This window comes from Oryx dammah, unplaced genomic scaffold (genome assembly GCF_014754425.2).
Source record: "Oryx dammah isolate SB20612 unplaced genomic scaffold, SCBI_Odam_1.1 HiC_scaffold_14, whole genome shotgun sequence".
Lineage (NCBI taxonomy): Eukaryota > Metazoa > Chordata > Mammalia > Artiodactyla > Bovidae > Oryx > Oryx dammah.
In genome coordinates, this window is record NW_024070198.1 from 22,595,361 (window position 1) to 22,611,646 (window position 16,286).

Below are 16,286 nucleotides of genomic sequence, written 5' to 3' on the forward strand. Positions count from 1 at the left end.
TGTGAACTTTGCCAGTTTTTTCTGTTGGCTTTTTCCTCCTGGATTTTCTGTTTGTTTACTTGTCTCCTCAGCCTGGAAGTTTACTGGAGACAAGGACTGCATTTCATTTTTCTATCCTCAGTGCAACAGTGTTTGGTGTTTCGTTCACGAAATGTTTGTTAAAATTGAATTGAATGATCTTAATTCTCAGAACGCTTGGGAGATTTAATTTTATTATTTCTATTTTACAGATGAGGAACACAAGATGCAAACGCTGAAGAATCTGCAGTCACACAACTAACCGGCAGAATTGGGACTGTAATCCATCACACTTTGACTTTAAACCATAGGTTTACTGAAATTGTCCACCATCCTCTTCGTTGATGTTTCCCTGAGCCGCGTCTTCTTCAGGATATCAACGGAGTATTTTAAATTAAAGTGGGCAAAGTGCAACCTCCGCTAGGCGCATGCGTCCCTTCCTTTTCCCACGGTAGGAAAAAAAGACACCGCCTCCTTTCCTTCCGCTTTGCACATCTTTTGGCCCGGGCGACTCGCCATCGCCTTTGGGGAGGTGTTCACTGGCTGAAGTGATGGCGACCGGCACGCCAGATTCGCAAGCGCGATTCGGTCAGTCCGTGAAGGGGCTTCTGACGGAAAAGGTGAACACCTGCGGTACTGACGTGATCGCTCTAACCAAGCAGGTTCTGAAGGGCTCCCGGAGCTCCGAGGTAAGCTAGGAGTGACCTCTCCGGGCCTAGCACCCTGGGAATCTCTTTTCTTCCTTGTCTGTGTGGAAGGAGGTGGGGGTGGCCGCATTGCATCCTGGGAATTGTAGTCCGTGAACTAGCGGAGAAGCGAGGAGAGCTCGTTCGCGGAGGGCGTGCTTTGCACTCTGGGGTGTGTCTCTGGACAGGACTAATGGTTCTACGTGCCGAGGAGGGAGCAGAGGGGAATGGGGTGGGGAAGAACCAAAGGATAAGAATCGGTGCTTTAAAGCATACATTGCGCTCGGAGACGGATGAGATAGTGATCCTATCGAGTTCCTCATTTGTTTCTCAGAGTTGTCTTTAGTGAAGATCTGTTCCTTTTGGTCCCAAAATTTCGCTTGGTTTTGCCCTCAACATCCCAGATTCCTTTCAGACTTTATTTCTGCAATGTCTTCCTTGCTGCACTGGGGCCTTTCTCTAGTTGGGACGAGTGAGGGGGCCTCTCTCCTTTTGTTGTTCTCGGGCTTCTCATTACGGTGGCCTCTCCTGTTGTGGAGCACAGGCTCTAGGGCGCGTGGGCTCAGTAGTTGTGGCGTAGGGGCCTAGTTGCCTTGCAGCATGTGGAATCCTCCCCGACCAGGATCCAGCTGGCCTCCCCTGCATTGCAGGGTGGATTCTTAACCACTGGACCACCAGGGAAGCCCCCTTCAAGACTCTTCTATATCGTGTGTCCACAGATTCATTCTTTTCTGACTTGTTTTTCTGGTCAAGTTTTTTGTTTTCTGTTAGCTTTCTCCTTTGCCGTGATTTTCCTCTCATCATCCTCTGGCTAGTTCCATGAATGGGATTGTTTGATGGCTTTTCACACCAGCAAGCTTTATGTGTGTACGCTTTCTCCTAAAAGAGACTTATCCATTGTACCCTGAGAATTCAACCAAGTGAAATGAAACTATATGTCCACACAAAGACTTTTATGTGTTCATAGACATTTATCCAAAATAGCACCAAATTGGAAGCAATCCAAATGCCCATATGGCAGGTGATTAGACAAACAAAATAGGTCTAATGACCCAACTTTTTGACTTCTAGGTTTTTACCCAGGAGAAAGGAAAACATGTCCATCGTTTTGTTACAGAGACCAACCATGGTGTATCATGTAAGATGTCCAGGTTTGGATTCTTTAAAATGGAAGATATCTTAAATATGCATGCAGAATAATCTGGGGACAGAGTCTTTCAGTTCAGTTCAGTTGCTCAGTTGTGTCCAACTCTTTGCGACCCCATGAGTCGCAGCACGCCAGGCCTCCCTGTCCATCACCAACTCCCGGAGTTCACTCAGACTCACGTCCATCAAGTCAGTGATGCCATCCAGCCATCTCATCCTCTGTCGTCCCTTCCTCCTCCTGCCCCCAATCCCTCCCAGCATCAGAGTCTTTTCCAATGAGTCAACTCTTCACATGAGGTGGTCAAAGTACTGGAGTTTCAGCTTTAGCATCATTTCTTCCAAAGAAATCCCAGGGCTGATCTCCTTCAGAATGGACTGGTTGGGTCTCCTTGCAGTCCAAGGGACTCTCAAGAGTCTTCTTCAACACCACAGTTCAAAAGCATCAATTCTTCAGCACTCAGCCTTCTTCACAGTCCAACTCTCACATCCATACATGACCACAGGAAAAACCATAACTTTGACTAGATGGACCTTAGTCGGCAAAGTAATGTCTCTGCTTTTGAATATGCTATCTAGGTTGGTCATAACTTTTCTTCCAAGGAGTAAGCGTCTTTTAATTTCATGGCTGCAATCACAATCTGCAGTGATTTTGGATCCCAAAAAAATAAAGTCTGACACTGTTTCCACTGTTTCCCCATCTGTTTCCCATGAAGTGATGGGACCAGATGCCATGGTCTTCGTTTTCTGAATGTTGAGCTTTAAGCCAACTTCTTCACTCTCCACTTTCACTTTCATCAAGAGGCTTTTTACAGAGTCTTTAGGTTTCTATAATTTCTCCTGTAGACCATTGTCTGGCTCATAATTAATCCAATAGCAGTGTATCTTAGCTACTCATTTTCAACAAGTATATTTGATTTTCGACTTAGTTTTATAGTAATAGCAACTCTCTCTCCCCCACTCTTTTCCTCATATTTCATCATTATTCCATTAAGTTATGTAGTTCCTTTAGCAAGCATGATATGTCTGCAAGTCTTCACCTTCATATATAAATATTCAAAGTATTAGTTTAGGGTCTGGTAGAATTATCTTTACAAAATTAGCTTTTACCTTATGTCCTTAGTTTCTATTGATAGTGGCTATAAGAAGCAACTGTATAAAAATGTGTTTACCATAACACTATTGTTGAAGTAATTGATCTGGTGATCCCAGATATGCTTTGTATGAAGTTCCACGTGGTACACTCATTTTAGGATCCAGAGGGCTTCCCAGGTGATTCAGTGGTGAAGAATCCGCCTATTAGTGCAGGAGCTGTGAGTTCGATCCTTTGGGTTGGGAAGATCCCCTGGAGAAGAATATGGCAGCCCACTCCAATATTCTTACCTGGAAGAGCCCATGGACCAAGGATCCTGACAGGCTACCGTCCACAGGATCGCAAAGAGCCAGACACAACTGAGCACTCCCTCAGGCATCAGAGGAAAATTTACCTGTTTTAAAGAATTGTGTCGCCTTTTACCAAATAAGAATTATGAAACTTACTGTGCTTCATCTTTTACCTTGGTTGCACAGTTGGTTTTAGTGGTAGACATATCTATTTCTCCTTTTCATGATTTTTTAGGTTCTTTTCCTGTTATTTGTTTTTTTTTTTTTTCTATGTGTGTGTTTTATGTAGCTTAATTCATACATCTTCATAATCACTGATAAAGGAAGTGCTTTTCTTACAGAGAGGAATTTCACTTGTCCAAGTTCATGCAGTAGCTGGGAAGGGGTAGTACTAAGATTCAAACCTAGGCAGACTGGTTCTAAACCCATACTCTTGGATGCCACTTCTCGTGGCCCCTAGCTGGATTAAGTGGTCAAAAAACCACGGTACCACTGTTGACTGCCCTGACGTGGCTTGCTGCTTCCCATTCCAGCTCCTCGTGTATTTTTCACAAGAGTTTCTTCTGTAGTAGATTTAGACAGGGTGCTCAGTAAGTGGTATGGATTGAGTTAAGCTGAAACCAGCCCAGTTTTCTGGGACAGAGTTGATACACTTCTCAAGCCGGAACTTTGTCTTTATTTTAAAAATTGGTTAATATTTTATTTATTTAGTTTTAAATTGGAATATAGTTGCTTTATGGTGGTATATTAGTTTCTACTGTACAGCAAAAATGAATCAGCCGTATGTATACATATATCCCCTCTTCCTTGGATTTCCTTCCATTTAAGTCACCACCGATCATTGAGTAAATGTTTCTGTTCTATACAGTCAGTTCTCATTTGTTATCTGTTTCATACATAGTGGTGTATATATGCCAATCCCAGTCTCCCAATTCATCCCATCTCCACCTTCCTCCCTTGGTATCTTCATCTGTGTCTCTATTTGCTTTGCAAATAAGTTCATCTATACTGACTTTGGGCTTCCCAGGTGGTGCCAGTTGTAAAGAACCTGCCTGCCAATGCAGGTGACATAATGAGAGACATAAGGAGGGTTCGATCCCTGGGTTGAGAAGATTCCCTGGAGGAGGGCATGGCAGCCCACTCCAGGATTCTTGCCTGGAGAATCCCAGGGACAGAGGAGCCTGGCAGGCTATATAGTCTACAGGGTCTTAAAGAGTTGGACATGACTGAAGCGACTTAGCACACGCGCGTGCATGCACACATACCAACCTTATCTTTTTACTAGATCTCTTACATGACACTTATCATGTACCATATTGCATTTTTCTATAGTTACTTAGAACTTCCCTCATAGCACAGTTGGTCAAGAATCTGCCTGCAATAAAGGAGACCCGTGTTCGATTCCTGGGTTGGGAATATCCCCTGGAGAAAGAAATGGCAACCCACTCCAGTATTCTTGCCTGGGAAATCCCATGGACAGAGGAGCCTGGCGGGCTACCGTGCATGGACTTGCAAGAGTCAGATACAACTTAGTGACTAAACCACCAACATAGTTACTTATGCATATTTTTGCCATTTTCTTTACTAGGCCCTGAGGTTTCGGGAGTATTACTGATTTCCAGTCCTTCTTAGCCCACAGAGCATTGCTTCCCTCTTCATCAGTCTCAACAAAGCTGTTTTGTGTGAATATAAGACAAACTGGTGTTGTGATAAGTATGAGCAAGCCTGGGGAAAAGTTCATAGAAATGTACAAAGACTCTATACTCAGATTGTTTTACACGTGAGTTTCAGATGTTGTTCCACTTTAAAGAAACCAAAACTGGAGATCTTAGGTAATATGTTATGTGCGTGGCTGGTTTTTGTAAGCAAATAAATACATCAATGTCAATGATTATGTCTGTCATCATAGAAAAGGCCCTGGTCCTGCATGCCAACAGCCCCGGCATTCCAGGCCATCACAAGTCCCATCAGGTCTATCTTCTGAATAACTCTCAAGCCCCTCACCCTGCCTTTTTAAACTGTCAGTTCTGTGGTTCAGGTCACTCTCATTACTTTCCTAGAATACTGCTATGTTCTCCTAACCAGTCTCTCTGCCTTCAGGCCTGCTCCCTCCATCCCCTCCTACCCCCCGCCCCATCTAATCCATCTTGCTCACCACATGCTAAAACAGTCAATCTAATCGTGTCACTTTTTTGTAGCATTATACTTCTGAATTCTAAGCACCAGCCTTTAGGTCTCGGCTCAGAAGTCACTTCTTTGGGCTTCCCTGGTGGCTCAGTGGTAAAGAATCCACCTGCCAGTGCAGGAGACATGGGTTTGATCTCTCGTCCAGGAAGATCCCACATGCCACGGAGCAACTAAACCTGTGGCTACAACTATTGAGCCTGGGAGATGCAGCTGCTGAAGACTGCATGCCTAGAGCCTGTGAGGAGAAGCCACCACAATGAGAAGCCCACACACCGCAACTAGAGAGTAGCCCTTGCTCGCTGCAACTAGAGAAAGTCACATGTAGCAACGAAGATCCAGCACAGCCAAGAATAATAAATAAATAATGAAATCAGGAATTAAAAAAAAAAAAGTCACTTTGTTTAGGAAGCCTTCCCTGAGTGCCTAACCTGCAATGGGTTAGTCACCACTGCCCCCAAGCTCCCCTGGCATCTAGTGCATCCCCCTCAGCACCTACCACAAGGTATCATGGGACCTTTGTCCTCTCTAATCCCAGCCTGTGAGCCCTGAAAGGATGGGGGCTATGTCTCTTACTGGCTTAGTACTTAATAAATATTTGTTGAATGAATGAGGAAGATACTATTAGAATCTTCAATTTGTTGGTCACCATCCCTCGGAATCTTCAATTTGTTGGTCACCATCCCTCGTCTGTAGGAGTTTGGAGTTTGCCATTTAAAAGTGGCCACAGGGAGGAAACAGGAACTCTCCTACTTGGTGGGAATGCAAAATGGTATAATCTTAACAGGGAGGGTGATTTGGCAATATGTAGCAAAATTAAAACCCTCTGATCCAGCAATCACAATCAAGATTCTGAGTCTATCCAGAGGTGCTGGCAAAAAGATAACAAAAAGATATGTAAGGTATTTTTTAAGCACTACTTAGTAATATAATAGCAAAAGACTGGAAACAGCCCCAAAGTCTTTAGTAGAAGACTGGTTAAATAATCTTATGAGACATCTGTACAGTGGAGTGCTCGGCAGCCCTAAAAGAACAGGTGGAGATTCAGTATTTATTGCTGTAGGTCTATCTCAGTATATAATTATCTAGGCAACATGGCATGATGTGGAAGAGTGCATATGGTAGGGTGCATTTTATGTAAGATGGGCAAAATATATACACATGTCCATTGTTTTATAAAGGAACAATGGAAAGATAAACCAAAAACTAACTTAAAAATATGTATGCATAGAGGAGAGATACCAGGAGAGGAAGAGGCTGGATAGAAGGTCTCATTTTATTGTTTTGCCTTTAGAAGCACGTAAAATTTTACTAACTTTTGAAGTTAGAAAGAAAAAGTTGCAATAGGGAAAGAAGTTGGGAGGCCGAATCAGTGCTGGTTTCTTGTTAATTTGAAGTCATCTGACCCAAGGGAACAGGGAAGATTGGTAGACACTAACAGGAGCTCCCTTTCATGGCTGGTCTTCATGTCTGCCATGAACAGGGTGCCTCAGGAAGCAGAACACCTCTGTTGATCTCTTCTTGCTATTCAGTGCAGAGTCAGATCTGCTGACCACAGGCCACCCAGCTGAAACAGAGCTTAGTCAGCCTCTCTCTCTTTCTCTCTCTCTGGCGCAGGGCCCAGCTATCAGTGAATTCATTAAAATCCCCTGCCACCTTCCTCCTTTTTTTTTCTCTTCCCCAGCTCCATCTGACCACTCTTCACATGGTGCTTTCCAACTTTGAATCCCAAACTTCTTTCCAGGTCTTTCCTGAGCACCCTCCTCCTCTCCCCACCCCCTACATCTATGTTTCTCATTCCATTTCTAAACAGCTACATCCCTTTGTCCTTTAAAGCCCTATCCTAACTCTTGCCCTCTCCCTCCCCACAAATAACTCCAAATTAGAGAGTCAGAAGTTAGGTTCTCACTGGGCTTGTGGAGCCAAAGTTTGTTTTTGCAGACTTTTCCTCTCAGCACTTGATGAATAAGCTCAGCATTCTGGAGGACTTGATTTCTCAGGCAATGGCCTTTGGAACAGATGTCGAGCCCATGCCCGCACTGCCATAGTGACAATGAAACGGATTTGCAACATGAACAAATGGGAAATTTTCCTCCTTTACATTCGGAGGGTTTGTATTTGTATGCGGTGGCAGAGTAGGGGGAGGAGAGAAGGTCCTGGGAGAACAGCTGCAGAGAGAAGATTATAGGAAGTTGGGAAATTTTGATTATTACCATTTTATTTTTGTCTTCCAGCTGCTAGGTCAGGCAGCTCGAAACATGGTACTCCAGGAAGATGCCATTTTACACTCAGAAGATGTAAGGAACAATTTCTGTTATGATTTGAGTTTTATGTGCACAGTTTGTGTGGCTTCAGGGAAGTGGAATGCTCTATTTCTCTCTCTCTCTTTTTAATGCAGAGTTTAAGAAAAATGGCAATAATAACAACTCATCTTCAGTACCAGTGAGTATGTGCTCTCCAGTGCCTGCTGTACTTGCTACACAGTCACTCTCTGAAGGCTGCTTCTTGTGGCCTTTGTGCTTTTGCTTATATTCCTGAAGGCGGGAACCAGGAGTCAAGTGTCAGGAGGGTAGTGGGAGTGGGGTCGGGAGGGGGTTAGTCAAGGATATGTTCCCTCTGGAATAGATGCCTGAGACTGCAGGAGAAGTTGGTGTACAGGGTGCGATCAGAGTGGGAATCACCTTTGTGAACCTCGTTCATATTTTAAGGGCTTCTTAGAAGGAGAGACTGCAAACCCCATAAGGCCAGGACCCATCCAGGACCACACACATGCATAGCCCTTGGCACTTGGTGGACACTTAACTGGTATTTGTCAACTGTCTGTGCTTGAAGGCTTTCCCAGAGTGGCTGCACCTTCCCTGGGGAATGGAGTACATTGACCTTTATCTTACATTCCCATGTGCGTGCTAGGTCGCTTCAATTGTGTCACCTCAATCGTGTCTGACTCTTTGCCATGCTATGGACTGTAGCTCTCCAGGCTCCTCTGTCCATGGGATTCTCCAGGCAAGAATACTGAAATGGATTGGCATGATCCCTAACTACCTATAAATCATCCAGCAGATTCTGAAATATAGAGATTCCCTTCTCCATTATAGTTTTGGACAAAATTACAATTTAATTAACTTTTCATCTTCATTTTGCTTTTTATTTTATGCAGTTGATATTACACTTATGTACCTATTGGAAATATCTGACTGGGAATTTAACTCTTGATATTTAAATAGCTAAAACATTCATTTTGGGGGTATGTACCTATCAGGTATGTGACCCTTCAGCTCCACGTACCCAAACTGAAGTTGAGCCATCCTTATAGTCGGTTGGACCACATCCCTCAATCTGATAGAGTGTTATTACATCTTTAGGTATAAAATCCATCTTTTCAGCAACTCTGCGCTCAGCTAGTGAAGAGGGATTCAATAGCACAATCTTAGGATAGGATGGACAGAAATAGAAAATGTGACAAGCTGGAAATGTGTCCTTCCTATGTATATATCTGATCATAGATAACTTCTTCTAGGTTGCTACATTTTCTTATGTTTATTTTCCTCTTTCCTTTTCTGATTTAGGCAAGAAGCTATTCAGAAGAAGTAAGTAACCCCAAAGGTAGAGGAGTAGGGGGCCAACTAACTGTAGCAAGCTGGGGGGAATTACACTGCTGGGCCTAGGATTAGTATAAAACTCTGGTTGACATAGACCCTTAAGTTGATTTAGATTCTAGGATAGCTCACTGAAAATATAAAGAATATTTCAAAGGCATGCAGTAAGTCAATTCACTTCTAGCACAGGCTTTCTAAAAGTTACAGGGTGTAGAGAACCAACCTTAAGGAGTAGACAACTTTTTACACTGGTAATATTTGTTAAGTAGAGTAAATGTGCTGCAGTCATTGAACAGACTTGTATGCTTGTGTGTGTGTATTTTTTTTAAGTCGAATAAATCAGTCCCTTGCAATATTTTTATATAATAATTGGCTTTACAGATCTTCTCTTCATATTTTGAACATGTCTGGTCCCCCCGCCAGTGGACCAATATAAATTTTTGATTTAGCTTCAACAGAACTATGCATATATGTTTTGTGCAAATACTCTGTGCAAATCATTTGCCCAATGAAATGTCTTTTTTTTTTTTTCACATCAGTTGATTTTTTTTTTCAGTATCTAGTTCTCCATTTTTCTAGGGAGAACATATGATATTGTACTTTCAGGGATAGTAAACTGTTACAAACAAAGAATGTAGAGAAATATACCCCTGTCTCCGCACCCAGTCATGAATCTGACCCCATTAATAGCCCCCATATTTAAAGCCAAAAGAAAATATGATTGCATAGAGGGGTTGCTATGATGACAAGATGCCCATTGTAGATAAACTTTTTTTCTCTATCCTAATTTATAGTGTTGAGCAATCTTCAAATCTACAGGACCAGCTGAATCATCTATTGAAATAGAATGAGTTAGAAGAGGGCAAAAGCACTTCTTTGCCTGACCCTGAGGAGGAAGTATCTTATATAACCATGTGCTATGGGTTTGATTTTCCATTTTCTTCTCCAAAAGTTAAGTTAGAAAAGATCTGTGATGATGAACAGTTTCTCCTGAAAGGAAATTAGGTGAATAAATTTTAGAAGCACTTCTTAAATCAAACCAACCCATGCTCTCAATGAATTTTTAAGTTGTTCTGTTAGTTTGATATTAAAGCAAAATTAAAAGATGTCTTAGTTTTCCCACAGAATTTTAATATGTCAAAAGCCATGTTGTCTAAATGTGTTTCTTAAGTAAATACTGAGTAGTGTTTTAAATTCAGACTTAGAGATTCTACTGTGAATTTATAAGAATGATTAATATTTTTTAAAGACTTTTTTCTTTTAATCATACTTTCAGGAAATATTTTAATTTCATGGTCACAGAATGATGACCGGTTGTTTTCTTTTCTAGTAACTAAGAAGAGATACTTATTTTATTTGTTGGAGCAAATTCCTTCATGAAAATTAGGCAAATAGTATCATATCTGGCCAGCTGCAACATCCTGCCTTGACCTTCATTCCTAGGGTTTCTTTGTTGTTGTGACTCTTGATTAAGTGGCCTTGGGTTCATTTTGTAATTTTGCTAGTCGTCAGCAAATTCACTTGTATGACATTATTGCCAAGTAAGAACTCAGCTAAATTACCAGGATTGCAGTATAAGGTTGTGCCATGTAGAAAACCTTATGTTTGTAGATGTATATCCATGTTCACTGAATTTATCTTATTAAATGTCATTGCCTTTGTTCTCAAGTCTGAATGTCTATGCTTTGTTTGAATTTAAAATGGGACTCCAACCTGGTTTAGCTCTGTTCTTAATTCACTAAAGTATTGGGAGAAAGCTGACATAAGAAAATCGTGTTTTTACTGAAAGAAGAAAAGCAAATGTGAGTCCAGTTTAATTCATATTCTCTATCATCAAGTTGACTAATGTTAGATTATATATATCTTCCTCATTTTATATATATGCACATTAACTTAAAGTAAAAAATAGGTATGAAGGAATTCACTTATGTATTCATTCTATAAACATTTATTACAATTATTAAATGTAAACAGGCTCAATTTACCTTAAAAAGAATGGTTGCAAACTTACATCAATTGTCATATTATGAGTAAAACATCTGAAATATTATCTGAGCATGTTACTATCAGTTTCTATTTAGCATTTCACTGGAAGCCACAGCTGGTGCAGAAATTAAAATTAAATGTAACTATTAGCAATGAAGAGACAAAATTGTTATCATATAGTAGAATTATCTTCTTAGAAAATCCAAGGACTGATTTTTTTTTTTAAGTTACCAGTTTAGAAAACAAAACAAAGTTTAACCATCCAAATATACACAAAGCAAAGAAATATTTAAGATGAAAAAATTAACATATGCTGGAACAAATATTAACGAAGCAGTAATTGCTTAGGCTTCCCAGGTGGCTCAAGTGGTAAAGAATCTGCCTGCCAATGCAGGAGACACAGGTTGGATCCCTGGATGGGGAAGATCGCCTGGTGGAGGAAATAGCACTTATTCCCCTATTCTTGCCTGGGAAACCCCATGGACAGAGGAGGCAGGCAGGTTATAGTCCATGGGGTCTCAAAGAGCGGGACACAACTTAGCGACTGAACACATACACGCTATTGTTTATGTTGTATCTGATAAATTTTACAACTTAATTTTCACAATTAAAATTAAAGATGAAATTTACATTAAATAATGAAACCCTAGTTTTTTGTTGTTCAGTCACTCAGTCATGTTGGACTCTTTGTGACCCCATGGACTGCAGCACACCAGGCTTCCCTGTCCTTCACCATCTCCCAGAGCTTGCTCAAACTCATGTCCATTGAGTCAGTGATGCCATGCAACCATCTCTGACTCTGTCATCCCCTTCTCCTCCTGCCTTCAATCTTTCCCAGCATCAGAGTCTTTTCTAATGAATCAGCTCTTTGTATCAGGTGGCCAAAGTATTGGAGCTTCAGCATCAATCCTTCTAGTGAATATTCAGGATTGATTTCCTTTAGGATTGACTGGTTTGATCTCCTTGCAGTCCAAGGCACTCTCAAGAGTCTTCTCCAACAAAGAACATAATACCAAAATACATGAAAGAAAAGTAGGCAAATATGAGAATAGGCAGAAATGTATACATAATTTAACAGTTTGTTTCTTATAGAAATAGACAGGTTATGTAGAATTAAATGGTGATCAACCATATGGAGACAAAAGATATTTCTTTAAAATAACATCTGGGTTATAGAGGATATGTTGGAGGATAATTTCAAAATAACGAAAATTCAAATTTTATGCAAGTGAATTTATGTGGTGACACCCAAGCAGTACTATAAAAGAAAAAAGTCATATTTTAAAGTCATACTGACTCAATGGACATGAGTTTGAACAAACTCTGGGAGAAAGTGAAGGACAGGGAAGGCCTCTATATTAGGGATAAAGTAGAAATAAATGTTTCCTCCCCCAACCCAAGGGGTTTGTGGTTAGAATTTAGAAAGAGAACAAAAGAAATCAAAGTAGAATAAGAAAACCAAGCATGTGTTACAAAAGTTTGAAAACTATATGAAACCATTAATTAGTTCTTATAGATTAAACTGGTAAAATGTCAGCTCAATCATAAAAGTATAAATTAGTAAATTTGTAATTGAACAGGAGATATATAAATCAATTAGATTTGAAAAGAATTATCAGTTTGATTCTGTATAGACCAAGGTATGGGTTTTCCAGTAGTCATGTGTGGATGTGAGAGTTGGACCATAAAGAAGGCTGAGCACCAAAGAATTGATGCTTTCTAATTGCAGTGCTGGAGAAGACTCTTGAGACTCCCTTGGACTGCAAGGAGATCTAACCAGTCAGTCCTAAAGGAAATCAACCCTGAGCTGAAGCTCCAGTACTTTGGCCACCTGATGCAAAAAGCTGATTCATTGGAGAAGACCCTGATGCTGGAAATGATTGAGGGCAGGAGGAAAAGGGACAAAGAGGATGAGATGGTTGGATAGCCTCACCGACTCAATGGACATGAGTTTGAGCAAACTCTGGGAGAAAGTGAAGGACAGGGAAGCCTGGTGCATTGCAGTCCATGGGGTTGCAAAGAGTCAGACACAACTTAGTGACTGAACAACAACAAATCAGTTTGATGCTGAAAATTTAATTATTAGTATCAAAATGTCTGGTTCATTAGAAAGACATAGTATTATAAAACCGACATTTAAAAAAGAGTATGTCCCATCTGGTTATGAGAAATAATCCATAACTTGTCAAAAATAACCAGTTAAAATGTCATCTGTTTGTAATGGCTATCCTGAGACTTTTCCAAAGAGTATCAAAGAACAAATCATTTCCATATGCTCCCAAAGTATAGAAAATGATAGCAAGATACCCAGTTCCTTTGCTGAAGTAAATGTAATTTTCATTAAAAAAATAAATTGGGATAACATATAGGTATTTAGGAGATACTTATTTATGAATATAGATGCAAAAGTCCTAATAAAATCTCTGAAAAATCAAATAGAGAAATATTTAGAAGAGTTGCCAAAATAATTCCAGAATTACAAAGTTGATATAACATCTGCAAAATACATTAGATTACTAGGAAACAATAAAAATTATACATCACTGTAATAAGCACCAAAAGGGGATTAGAAGAAATTCAACTTCTATTTCTAATTAAAACTTCAAAAAACTCTCTAAAAGTATGTTTTAGAGGAAAGTATCATAGGACTCCAGAATATTATAGCTGTATGGGGCCTCACAAGTGATTAAATTTTGGCCCCGTGTTTAACAGATGAAAACACATAGGCAGGGAGATGAAGTGACTTATCCAAAGTCTCTGAGCTTGGTAGTCTTGACTGCTAGTCTAGCTTGCTAATATCTGTTACTTTTCTTTTAAATTGAGACAAGGGTATGTGTGTGTGCTCAATAGTGGCTCTTTGTGGCTCCATTGACTATAGCCCCCCAGACTCCTTTATCCATGGAATTTTCCAGCAAGAATACTGGAGTGGGTTGCTGTTTCCTCCTCCAGGGGATCTTCTCGATCTGGGGATTGAACCCATGTTTCTTGTATCTCCTGCACTGGCAGGCGGATTCTTTACCACTACACCACCTGGGAAGCCCCAGAAACAAGGATACTTCCTGTCATTTCTAGTATTTAGCATCATACAAAGGAAAGATTTTTTTTGAAACTGAATCATAACCCATTTACCCCTGCTGCTTCATCTCTGGTAGGTAAACAGCCAGTTGGTATTTCTATTAATAGCTTCTGTTTAAATGCTCCTAATGTTTGGAGAATCTTTTACTTGGGGGTGCTGGCCATTTTGGAAGCTCTACTTGAAAGATGGCTCTGTGTATTGAACCAAAATCTGCCTTTCTGGACCATGCTGGAATTGTCAGACCAATAACTTACAAAGTTAGATGTGTGGAGTTCTACACAAGGGCATCCTGGGAGGTAAAGAAAGAAAACGTGAAAATACCTGTGTATGTTTATGTTTTATTTTTAAAAGAGAAAATCAGGGACTTCCCTGGTGGTCCGGTGGCTAGGGCTCTGTGCTTCCAGGGTCAGGGGCCTGGGTTTGATCCCTGGTCAGGGAGCTGGATCCCACATGTAGCAACTGAAAGGTCCTGCACAGCACAAGAAGGCGCCACATGCTGCAGCTGGGATCCCGCTCAGCCAAATAAATAAATAACTATTAAAAAAGAGAAAATCAGCTTTTGCTAAAATTTTCAATATGGCTTCATTTGAGAGCATGTGTACCATTCGGCAGGAGTGATGGCGGCAGTGGTGGTGGTGTAGTCACTAAGTCATGTCCGACTCTTACGGCCCCATGGACTGTAGCCTGCCAGGCTCCTCTGTCCGCCGCATTCTCTAGGTAACAATACCAGAGTGGGCTGCCATTTCCTTCTCCAAGGAGTGATACTAAAAACAAACAAACAAAAAAAACCTGTGACTGAGGCCCTGACCAATCAGGATGAGTGATGTTCACAAGCCATCTGGTCCAAAACCAGCCCTACACACTAGATACTTGAGGGAAAACTAGGAATAACCCAGTGTAAGTTGATGGTGGTTTGTTTAATTGTAGCATATCTGTGTGTGGTTAAGTGGGTTTAAAGCTTATCATATGGTTCTTGTGAATAACCGCAAATTGAAGATAATATAATAAAACAAGCACAAGTGAGCAAGTAGAAAATGATAAATTTCTTTCCTTAACCTCCCACTCATCTGTCCTTTCAAGATAAAGTTACCATTTTAACAATGAGTGAGAAAGTGACTACTTTTCTAAAGGAACTAATTTTAAATGGAGAGAATGTTTTTAAAACTTAATTTTTAGGAGTTCAGTTTAGTCTCTCAGTCGTATTCGACTCTGTGAACCCATAGACTGCAGCACACCAGGCTTCCCTGTCCATCACCAACTCCCGGAGCTTGCTCAAACTCATGTCCATCGAGTCGGTGATGCCATCCAACCATCTCATCCTCTGTCATCCCCTTTTCCTCCTGCCTTCATTCTTTCCCAGTATCAGGGTCTTTTCAAATGAGTCAGCTCTTTGCATCCGGTGGCCAAAGTATTAGAGTTTCAGCTTCAGCATCAGTCCTTCCAGAGAATATTCAGGGTTGATTTCCTTTAGGATTGACTGGTTTGATCTCCTTGCAGTCCAAGGACTTGCACTCGAATATTCAGGAGTGTTTTTACCATTAAATGATTGCCAAAAACCAGGTATCTATAAAAATTTACTTTTTAAAAAACTTATTTTTACATACTTAATAGTTAGAAATATTCTGGCCTATAAGAATATTCCAAGAAGGATCATTTCCATGGGTTTAGTTTGTTAAAAATACAAAAATACAACAACTTCCTCTTAATATTTAAAAACTAACTGACATCTGGGAAAATTATTATCAGATGGGATTGAAAAGTAAGTAAAATTTGGTAAATTTTCCATTCAGATATCCTTTTAATTGAAACCCCATATCTCCTTACTATCCTAATGAATAGGAATTCTTGTTGTTACCACAAAATAAACTGTATTAGTGGAGGAAAAACTAAATTTAAAAAAATTTCTGCAAGATGAGATGACAATACCTAGAAAACAAGTGAATTGACCAAAAAATACTAGAGGTTAAAAATGAAGCTAGCAAAGTTGCTTCCCTACATACCATTCAATGTAGACTGTGAACAACTACATAATGTATGAGTCTATCGCTGTGACATTCTGGGAAAGTTGGGAGAACAGATCGATGGTGCTTTAGAAGCTGGAGGTGGAGAGATTTACTATACAAAGAGGAACGAAGAAACTTCGGGGTGAGAGAGTCTCGATTATAGTTATGTGTACCTTGTTAGAAGTCACAAAACTGTGCACTTTATTAAAAA

General features: G+C 40.4%; 1 protein-coding gene across 2 annotated transcripts; it reads left to right on the plus strand.

Annotated features, from left to right (window-relative positions):
- The first annotated feature begins 356 nt into the window (after positions 1-356).
- Positions 357-10,678, plus strand: BORCS7 (BLOC-1 related complex subunit 7). Of its 2 annotated transcripts, XR_005723497.1 has the most exons (6): positions 357-707; positions 7,649-7,711; positions 7,813-7,856; positions 8,981-9,001; positions 9,805-10,015; positions 10,341-10,678. XR_005723497.1 is itself a non-coding variant. In XM_040254370.1 (5 exons), the coding sequence occupies exons 1-5, from the start codon at positions 570-572 to the stop codon at positions 9,854-9,856; spliced, it is 318 nt and encodes a 105-aa protein (XP_040110304.1). In that variant the 5' UTR covers positions 357-569; the 3' UTR covers positions 9,857-10,678. The 2 variants fall into 2 exon arrangements, 1 of the variants encoding a protein (XP_040110304.1); XM_040254370.1 differs by having other exon boundaries at positions 9,805-10,678.
- Positions 10,679-16,286: the final 5,608 nt, after the last annotated feature.

What these genes read in the sequence shown, in the direction of transcription:
- BORCS7 (XM_040254370.1), top strand. Translation starts at nt 570, where the DNA reads ATGGCGACCGGCACGCCAGATTCGCAAGCGCGATTCGGTCAGTCCGTG. An exon ending in CCATTTTACACTCAGAAGAT is followed by an intron (nt 7,712 to 7,812) that starts GTAAGGAACAAT and finishes TTTTTAATGCAG; the next exon opens with AGTTTAAGAAAAATGGCAAT. An exon ending in CAAGAAGCTATTCAGAAGAA is followed by an intron (nt 9,002 to 9,804) that starts GTAAGTAACCCC and finishes CCTAATTTATAG; the next exon opens with TGTTGAGCAATCTTCAAATC.